The 9,693-nt window shown below is 39.8% G+C and overlaps 2 protein-coding genes across 7 annotated transcripts in view; one reads left to right on the forward strand and one right to left on the reverse strand.

Moving 5' to 3' along the window:
* The window catches only part of anp32b (acidic (leucine-rich) nuclear phosphoprotein 32 family, member B), an 8,178-nt gene extending 5,735 nt beyond the window's left edge, over positions 1-2,443 (reverse strand). Inside the window, exon 1 of one of the 4 annotated variants that reach the window (XM_077569786.1) lies at positions 2,194-2,443. In XM_077569786.1, the coding sequence (XP_077425912.1) occupies positions 2,194-2,247 (54 nt within the window). In that variant the 5' untranslated portion in view covers positions 2,248-2,443. Of the gene's footprint in view, positions 1,832-2,193 lie in introns of those variants that run through there. The other 3 variants (XM_077569785.1, XM_077569784.1, XM_077569788.1) reach the window with 3 other exon arrangements.
* A 3,155-nt stretch (positions 2,444-5,598) lies between these two features.
* Positions 5,599-9,625, forward strand: hemgn (hemogen). Of its 3 annotated transcripts, none has more exons than XM_077571099.1 (5): positions 5,599-5,659; positions 6,156-6,236; positions 7,891-7,981; positions 8,304-9,136; positions 9,211-9,625. In XM_077571099.1, the coding sequence occupies exons 2-5, from the start codon at positions 6,179-6,181 to the stop codon at positions 9,246-9,248; spliced, it is 1,020 nt and encodes a 339-aa protein (XP_077427225.1). In that variant the 5' UTR covers positions 5,599-5,659; positions 6,156-6,178; the 3' UTR covers positions 9,249-9,625. The 3 variants fall into 3 exon arrangements, with proteins under 3 accessions (XP_077427225.1, XP_077427227.1, XP_077427226.1); XM_077571100.1 differs by lacking the exon at positions 5,599-5,659 and adding an exon at positions 5,952-6,053; XM_077571101.1 differs by lacking the exon at positions 5,599-5,659 and having other exon boundaries at positions 5,928-6,236; positions 7,891-7,969.
* Positions 9,626-9,693: the final 68 nt, after the last annotated feature.

A 9,693-nucleotide genomic window follows, 5' to 3' on the forward strand; every position in this document is an offset into this window, starting at 1 on the left:
TGTAGTAACTTTACACTTAAATGTACTTCTAACTGGTCTGGACAGTTCCACATTATGTCCTAAAATAAAGTAATTTCATCATGTCCTATACATTTCCCAAGACAACCAGACCATACAAAATTCAGATTAGCCACTAAAAGTAGCCCTAAACTTAATACAGTACATAAACGAAAAGTAATTGAGTTAAAAATTCTCAGTTATAAATAATATGGGCACAAATGCCGTTAGTTCGGCCCTAGTTAAAAACTTGACTGCTTGCACTAGTCAACACAAACGCATGTATGTGTAAGACAACAAAAAGTTAGGAATTATTCGAGTAAACCACAGGAAAATGGAGGCTTTATCCGTTTTCAAACCACATTCCCATCACTTATTACGTCCACCGTCATTACATTTACTTGTCGGCCGGGCCATGCGAGCCTCAAGTGGCGTGTTCGCATAGCCTGTGATAAATGCTACGATTTTTTTTTTTTTTAGTCAGCTAAGCTAAGCTACAAGCTAGCAGCTAGCAGCCATTGCCCCTTTTAAACGCCGCTGTGTAGTAGAGGAGAAGTGTGCGCGGCCGCCATTAGCCCACGCCGCAGCAACGGGCAGGATTGCGAATACACCCTTTTTCAGTACACACTTTTCACGGTTTGTTTGCGCTCGGTGGAGAAAACGGAATATTCCTCGTCGTCGAACGAACGGCGCCCGTGTTTTTTGCTTTGACGATGTTTTGTGGTAAAAGGGTGGCGAAGGGGGAAAACACTGCGAACGGAAATTTAGTCCCCCCTAAAAAAAATCAAAGATGGAGACTGTTCCTTTCTTCCAGACCTCCAAAGACGACAGAATGGCAACATGGCGACCTACGGAGAAACAGTATGCCGCTACGAGCCTGTTTTTTTTCCCTAAGCGACACGCGTTGTTCAATAGACATTGTGGAGGCCGACATGTTAACACGGCTGTTTATTAAAAATACATTTCGCCGTCGTTTTTTAGTCCCGAGGACAAACAGCGGGCATCGAGTTTTTGTCTGCCCACGCATGGCGCCACTGGGTGTCGGAACTCGTGTTAACCCGAAGTAGGGCTTGACTCTCGGGTAAATAAACCCACCGGACTAGAACACAATATCCCGAAAACATATTGTCAAATGTGACAACGGTGGCGTTTGTAGTTCGTCGGGATGCGTGTTCGAATGTATGGGGGATTTAATGACGCCATGCATTTTAGTAGGAGCTGCCAGCACTATGGCGGATGGGCTAATATGGCGGGAAGACTGCAAGTTGAGAGCCTGACGTTTAAAAATGAGCCCCAGAGCCGTGTGGCTATTATTAAATAACACTGTTAACATAATACACGTTTATAAGACAAGAAGTCACCATTCTGTAGTGCGCGGTGATATATTGGCAAGAGTTTCCCAACACTCATTTTTCAACTTATCTTCTCAACACGCCGAATACGGAAATACACACGAGTTCATTATTATATATGAACCAAGCTACGATAAAACGAATTCAAAGTTCACGTTTTATGTATAAAATTGTGTTTTTAGAGGCGTTAAGTGTCTTTTTTTGTGTGTTATTCATGCCGTGTGAGGCTGTTAGCGCTAACCTAGTTATAATGACGTGACTCCCGAGCGGAAATGGATGTTTTATTTTATTTTATTATTATTAAAGAAAAATGTTCCTACATTTTCATTCAATTCGCGTCATCGGGTCATAAACCTGAACGGTCAAATGTATTTTTTTTGTTAAAACTAGCGCCCCCGTTCAGCGGTTAAACACCAGGCTAAGTAGCAGCAAACATGGCTTCCCAAGTCGCTAGAAAGCTCCACCGCGAGAGAGCACCGAAATGCAGCAAGCATGGCGCACTACATTTCCTTCAAATATCCCCAGAAAGAGCGTACTCGTGGTCAGGTCGGGTCCGGGGCGGCTTTGGAGCCGGACCACCGAACACACGAGGGGGGTGGCGGCTGCGAAACGGTTAAAGCGCTGCAATAACGCCGAAGCGAGCGGAGGAATTGCCGCGTTCCCTCTTCGTCTCCCGGCTAGAGGCTCCGCTTCGTCCGACAAGAGAACTGTGTGGTGTCCGTCACGTTAACCGTACTCTGAAGCAAATTTGACGGTGGGGAAAGTAGCAAGCTAAGCTAACGCGGCTAGCCCAGGAGAAAACTAAAGGGCTTTGCTTTTCGGGGGGGAAAAAAGCACGACTCACTTCAGACGGTGTCTTGTTTCGTAGCTCCAAGTGGATCCTGTTTTCCATCAACATGGTGCCCGCCGGTGGTGAAACTTTTCTCGCCGGGGCTTTTTTGTTTTTCCTTAAGAGGGTCCTTCAGTCCAAAACGTAGAGAGATGCCTTAACGGCGGAGGGAGAATATAGGGGGGTGGGGGGTAGCCGTGTATAATGAACTGAGCCGACGCTAAGTTAGTCGGAGAGGAGAAACCATGGAGGGAAACCGGACTGAAACAAAATATAATGCTCAACAGCGCCACCTGCCACCAGAAACGCCCAGCCCAGCGCCTCCTAAAGGGGAAGCTGCACAGCTTCAAAAACAACAGTGCTGTGCGTGTCTACTGCCTGTGTGGCTGCATTTAGGTTAAAACAGCTTACCTAGTTAGTTAACGTAAAAAATAATAATTTTAGTCATTAAGATTACCTGTAGTCTACATTTTCATCTGTGTTATTATTTTTTTAAATAACAGTCAAGCCTACTTTGATTATTACTGTAATTATTGTGTGACTTTTGATCAATAAATGACCTATTTGGTTAAAATCTTGCTGTCGGTTCTCTTTATTTTTGAGTACACTTTTTTTAGTTTGCATTAGAGAGCTTTGTATTGTAGATGCAAGATGGCCAGGGTATCCCAATCTATATGAAACCGCTCTTACCTTCCGGGAAACATCAGCTCCCTAAAATTCCCCCCAAAAAGTCCACAAGATAGCTATGAACATTTTTTAAACAGCATGCATGTTATTCTGCTTCCTATATTATTCTGTGAATGATGAAAAGCCTTCAAATGTAAGGAGTGTAATTATTATTATTTTTTTTAATTTTCTTTAATTCAGCATTTCTCAATTCAAACCATTCAGACTTCTAAAGGTTGAGCTAATAACATTTTACACATTTCTACTTTTCCCATAATTCCACTTTTCTGACATTGTAAAACAGGGGCAACCTTTTGGAAACAGAGAGCTGCTTCTTGGGCTTATGCAAAGGGATACCAGTTTCATACGCGCTTCTTAACTAACAAATGTGTTCCAATAATTTCCTCGTTGTTTAACCCGCTAGCTGTTCTGTATGTCATACGCTACAAATGCCAGCCAACCTGTGACCTATACATTTTTTTCATTATTTTTTAATGTCATAAAATAAAAATAAAACATTTAGTTCAGCTTACTGGTAAGTGATTTTTTTCTTCCTCCTTTTTTTTTTTAAACAATAGTAAGACCCCAAAAAATGTCACTGATGAGCTATTTTTAGAGAAGGCCTTCAGGCTACTTAAGTGGCCCTTGGGGGCTACCTGGTGCCCGCAGTACCATGTTGGTGACACCTGTTCCAAAACGTTCACATTTTTCAACAATTCAAGCCATTACCATGTCAAAATGTGTCTTATTTATACCATTCATGCTACTATTTTTCTACATTCCATACATTTCTACTTTACTGACATTTCCAAACATCCATAATTCTCAATTGATCCAAACCATTCTGATTTAAAAAAAAAAAATCCAGTTCATTCAGACAACTGGGCTACTGTTCTTTCCGCTCCACAATTTTCTACTTTAAACTTAATTCGACAAGGAAGAATAAATATACCAGAGAACATTTTTTAATCCTCAAATTCAAAAATCACATTTCCTCAACTAATTCATACCATTCTAATTTCAAAATATTCACATTTCCCGTAATTCCACTTGCATGCTATTCCAAAACATAACGTTTTTTTTAACTGACTCAGCATTTTAACTTCAAAATATTAAGCTCATTAATCACAGTATTTGTAACTATTTTTCATCTGCCCGAAAAATCCACTTTCTACATAGTTAAAAAAAAAACATTTGATGGAGAAATGTTAAAATAAAGAAAATTCTGTATCAGTTTAATATGCTCTATTTAAACTTCAAAATTCCTACTTTTTAAAGAATTCAATATTTTATATCAGAGAAGTCCCATAGTTAATGGATACATTTCGTAAATTTACTCATATTGTCTTATATTTCATCTTCTTTTACCCCTCGTTTCAAAGTCTCACATTTTGCATTCCATCCATGATTTGAATGTAGTTTTACAAAATTTTAGTCTTTCAACTACCTTCACAATTCCTACAAAAACGGTATTTTGTTGTTTTCATTGATAATGATGCATTTTAATTGTTTACAAAAAAAAAGCCTTTCATCCTTTAATTTTTGAGCTTCATTAACAATAAATGTGTTAGATATACCTCATGTGCCCAATTCACTTCGTACATAAACATTGCAATTCAGTGTTTTGGTAAATCAATGGAGAAAATGTTTTTGCACACCTGCTAGTGTTTTGGTACTTAAGAGAGAGTACCAGAAGATGGCACTGTTGTGTGATTCCTCAACATAGGCTGTATTGTGCAGCTTTTTTTTTTTTTTTTTTTTTTTTGCAGCACGTCGTCCTTCCAGTCATCATTCATGCACCTTAGGAAATGTGTGCATACTTTTCAAGGAAGTCTGCTCACTTACTGGGTAGCTTCAGAAATGTGTTCCTCTCTGGGACTCACACTTGATATATGGGGAATGAAAACGGCTTCTTTTTGAAAACCTGCTTCTCAGTACAGTCATTTGGTTCCTAGGAACGGTTAGTTTGTTTGCCTGACGATTCCACTTATTGATTCCTCTTACGTCTCATATGAGTGATTACGTCTGTGTGATATAACGATCTATAGCCTTCTATTTCCCGTAACCAATATAAACACGTCTACCGTACGATATAACCCTATAGCATTTCTGCTGTTATTTTAGATTTTTTTCACCATTCGTGAGGAAATCCTGTCGTTATTTTCCTCTGCTTAATACTTTTTTTCTGGAGAGCTCAGTATTGTTCATTCGGTAATTTTACCGATTTGACATGTCATCATCATTGCTCTCTCTCTGTTTATTTATTTATTTATTTATTCCTCTGCTTAATATTTAGTACTACTGGGGACCAGAGAAGAATATTACCTAGATAAATATTTGGCCCTGAACCCAAATGTGAAAGAGTTTTAAACCCTGGAGAACCCAAGAACCCTTTTCTTCTTTGGAAAATTATGAATCATACATTAAATGACTGCTATAAGTTCACTGAACACAAAAATATAATTTTTTTTCAATTTTAACCCTTTATTCCCTAATTTAGGATTAGGTCGAAATTTGACCCTTTTGGATTTAGGGGTATCATTTCGAAAAATCAGAATAACAAAAGCTGTCAGTAAACTATTTAGAATTTAAAGTGCTGATTGCAGGAACAACAACAAAAACTCCTCACTTCCATCATACAGTAGCTTTGCGGGATATTGGCTTATAGTTTTGGGTTATTTACTCTGCTGGACTACCTCCCACTTTTGACTTAGACACACACACTTGCACAAACACACACACGCACACCCTCGAGGGTCTCGGTGTGCGGTGGGAAGATTGAGAACACACCCCTGTTGAGCTGCTCTCCCTCGGTGTAAGATAAGTGTAGTGGAAATTTCTGTCAGCAGTGAGAGGAATAATAATAACAAAAAAAAAACAAGTAACTTTAAGGCTTGAAGTTATTCAATGCTTTCTGCACCGTAGACAATTTACAGTAGAGTCATACTCACGCCCTCGCCCGTTTGATATTGGCTAATGTAGCAATCATTATCCAACCTTGGTCAAAGGTTACCGCTGTCCTGCACAACAACTCCGTTTCATGTTAACTGCTCACAAACAAGCACTTTTTTTTTTCCTCGCACGATGTTTCCTGCTGTACGGCGGCACATAACTTGCTGCTTGTACTTAGCTCTGTCAGAGCCGTGCCAACTCCTCCGGCTTTACAAATATGATAAGACCAGCCCTGTAGGAGCTCTTGTTGCACAGCGGTAATGGTTAACCAGATAATTTCATATTTGGGCGGGAGTTGAAAACAGACTTTTTTTCTCTTTTTTTTTTTCACGAAACGCCTGCTTTTCAACGAGCTGCAGTTCATTCATAGCGAGGACTTATCATGGAGGAGACGTTGCAGCAAGAGATTGAATATAAAAGCCAGAATGAAGAAGACCAAGGTATGGATTCAGACTTGGTTTTTATATGAGAATAGAGAGCAACTTTAACTCATTCACTGCCATTGACGGCTATAGACGTCAAAAATTCATTTGAACTATTTCTATTAGTTTAAAAAAATGGTCCACTTTAGTTAACGAGAGTATGAAAACCTGAAAAAAACATTTAGAACAGATATAACATTTTTGATTAATCGTGAGTTAACTAGTGAAGTCATGCGATTAATTACGAAAAAAATTAATCGCCTGACGCCCCTAATTTTTGATAATCTTTTATTCTTTTTTTAAAAGTAATTTTAATTTAAAAAAAAAATCATCTTTTTTTTTCTTTTTCTAAAGAAAATATTATTAAAAAATTTGGGGCATCAGACGATTATTTTTTTAAAATCATAATTAATCGCATGACTTCACTAGTTAACTCACGATTAATCACAAATTTTATATCTGTTCTAAATAAATCTAAAAAAAAAAGTTAAACTAATAGAAATAGTTCAAATTAATTTTTGACGTCTATAGCCGTCAATGGCAGTGAATGAGTTAATTACACAAAAGTGAAGAAGCATGAGACTTTTTTTTTTTTGCATAATTTCAGCCATTGTTGTATTTATCCGACACGCCAAACGATCTTCACCAACCAATAAGAAATTCAAGAAATACTTATGGGCAAACAACTTCTCCTTGGTTGTTGAAGACAGTTAACCTTTAATCTAAAAGGTTAAACCACGACGAAGAAGCAACTAGCAAAAAGTCTGGTTGCCTTCAATTATTCTTGAAAGCGTTTTCAACAACCACAAACAAGTTCAGTTGCCCTCTTGGATTTCTTAAATAGTTGCTGAACAATTTCATTTTTAAGAACAGAAGAACCACACGGGAGTGCTACTTAGTTGATGAAGATGGTTCACCTTTAATCCAAAAGAACTGAAGAAGTCAACCAGACTGCTACTTGGCTGTTGAAATTGCTTCATCTTTATTAAAAAAAAAGAACTGAAGAAACCAAGTGGAAATGATCACAGTTGAAGATGTTTCACCTTTAATAAAAACACCTTTTGGATTCAAATTGAACCGTCTTTCACAGCCAAGAAGAAATTCAAGAATAATCAAAGGTGCAACTGGAATTCTTCATTAGTTGCTGAACATCACCTTTAATCCAAAACCAGAACCAGACTTTGTGTGTTGTAGACCCCTGTTAGATTCTTAACGGTAAAACATCTTCATCAATCAATGGAAAAGTTTTGTATTCTACCACAATTTGGATGACTAAATTTCAACAATTCAACTTTAACTCTTTGACTGACAGACGTTTTCAGAAAAGGGATGCCATAGATGCCAGCCGATTTAAGCATTTTGACTGATCTTTCAAGGTCCACAGAAAATTATGTGTTTGGACTATGGAAACACACATACTACCAAATGAAAGATTGGACTCTCATCTTTCATCAGAAAAAAAAGTTTGTTTCTACCTTATTCCGTTTTTCAGTAATCAACAATAGAAAATGGTTAGTTTCACCTCTGTTTTGAAACAAACGTCTTTTAACGTCTTTGGCACTCCTCCATAGGATTTTACTAAACGTTATTTAACGTTTTTGGCAGTCAAAGAGTTAACTTTCCAAGTGTCAACAATTTCCTTAAATGTCTTTGGTTTCTGTATTTTTGAAAGGTGGGATCCGTCGTCGATTGAGGGACAGAGAACTTCTCAAGAGGAGAAGAGCCGAAGCGGAGGAGAAGGAGACTTACCAGTGGGTTTTGGGGTAAATTTGTAACGAAGCATTACATAGTCCAGTAATCGGCAATTATGTAGGATGCTTGGATCCTGTTTCGACAAGTGAAATCTGTAAAGACAGAGTTTGCGAAGGGCGTGGCTTCCAAACGCACTCAAATTATCACCACCAAAGATTATCACTGCTCAGCTTATACTGAATACGGGGCAAGAGCGATTACCAAAGGTTGCTCCCGTCTGATGATCTCTATTGATGCTGCACATCCAGGTCATGGACTTTGTACTATTCGCTTTTTCCCAAGGCAATCAATCCACTATTATTGAGCCTAATCCCAATTGTGGGCATCTTTCAGATTGGAGAGCCTGGGAAAAAGACAGAAGGTTGAGCCGAGGAGAGGCGCAAAGAGGAGAGGGCGTCCCAGGAAGACGGATTGCACGCCGGAAAGCTCTTTCAGCCAGGAAGGCCAGATTGCGGACCCGGAAGCTCCTGCTGTAGTGGTTCTTCCGCAATCAGTGGATGTGATACCAGGATTAGCGTTAGACTCTCTACCCACGGTGACCAGCGGGACTCCGGAACCAGTCTCACCGTCGTTGCCAAATCCTGTCCTTACTCCAATTCCCAGCGTAGCGCTTGTTTCACCTCCAGGTCTTGATTCGCCTCCCATCAGCCAAGATCTGTCCATCGCTCCAGATGTTTTCCCGTCCCCCATTGCAGTTCTTCCAGCTCCAAGCCAAGATCTGTCCATGGTTCCAGATGTTTTCCCGTCCCCCATTGCAGTTCTTCCAGCTCTAGCCCAAGATCTGGCCACCATTTCAGATCCAACTTCAGCTCCAGAGCTTGCTCTGCCTTCCACCGCGGTTCTTCCAGATCTGTCCACCACTCCGGATCAGGCTTTAGCTCCAGATTCAGATCTTATTCCGCCTCCCACTGCTGTTCCTCTCACTCCTGTCCAAGATCCGTCTACAGTTCCAGCTTCAGCTCCGGATGTTGTTCCCGTCTCCGCTCTATCCCGAGTCCCTGTTTCAGAAGCGTTAGGACCTCCCGCTGCTGCCCCTCAATGGGCGGAGAGCCCGTCCACAGAGCTACAAGACCGGGAGAACGTCGACCAGGTCCTCGTTGAAGACTTGGGCGCAGACGAGCTGAAAAATGATGGACCACCAACTCAGGACAAAACAGCTGATGAAGGTGATTAAATTTGTGTAAGGAGAAATACGGTATATTTAAATGCGGAGCAACATATTTTATTTTTTATTTTCCAGATGTGAGCAAGAACCCATTAAACAGTGAAGCAGAATAAAATAAGACGCGTGACAATTCCATCATTGTCCGACCCCTCGCTTCTTCAAGACTACCTCCCAGGAAATTGATTATGATTGTCTTTAACCACTCTTCGGACACTGACTCATTTCAGGAGGCGCAAACCTCTGATGGGTTGTTTTATTGTTCTGTTATTTGCTTTAGTATTATTTTAGCTCAAAATTCAGTGATGGATGTTGCGCAAGAGCAAACAACAAATTCATTGTTCCCCCTAATAAAACCGATGACTGTCTCGCCATCGTCGGGTATGATTTTTAAAATTGTATGACTCTCAAGCAGCAATATCTTTGTAAATGGGATATTGTTATGTTGACTTTGTAAAGCTGTTTCACCCAATAAAATACAACATATTGCTCACTTCTGCGGTTATTGCTTTTCTTTGTTGGCAAAAATACATGTGTTGAGACTGATCTTCAACTCCCCAT

Source organism: Vanacampus margaritifer, chromosome 7, assembly GCF_051991255.1.
Source record: "Vanacampus margaritifer isolate UIUO_Vmar chromosome 7, RoL_Vmar_1.0, whole genome shotgun sequence".
In the NCBI taxonomy this organism is placed as follows: Eukaryota; Metazoa; Chordata; class Actinopteri; order Syngnathiformes; family Syngnathidae; genus Vanacampus; species Vanacampus margaritifer.

Bases quoted from the DNA above. Each gene is read 5' to 3' on its own strand.
- hemgn (XM_077571099.1), top strand. From the start codon at position 6,179: ATGGAGGAGACGTTGCAGCAAGAGATTGAATATAAAAGCCAGAATGAA. The intron at 6,237-7,890 runs GTATGGATTCAG...TATTTTTGAAAG, and splicing joins CCAGAATGAAGAAGACCAAG to GTGGGATCCGTCGTCGATTG. The intron at 7,982-8,303 runs GTAAATTTGTAA...GGCATCTTTCAG, and splicing joins ACTTACCAGTGGGTTTTGGG to ATTGGAGAGCCTGGGAAAAA.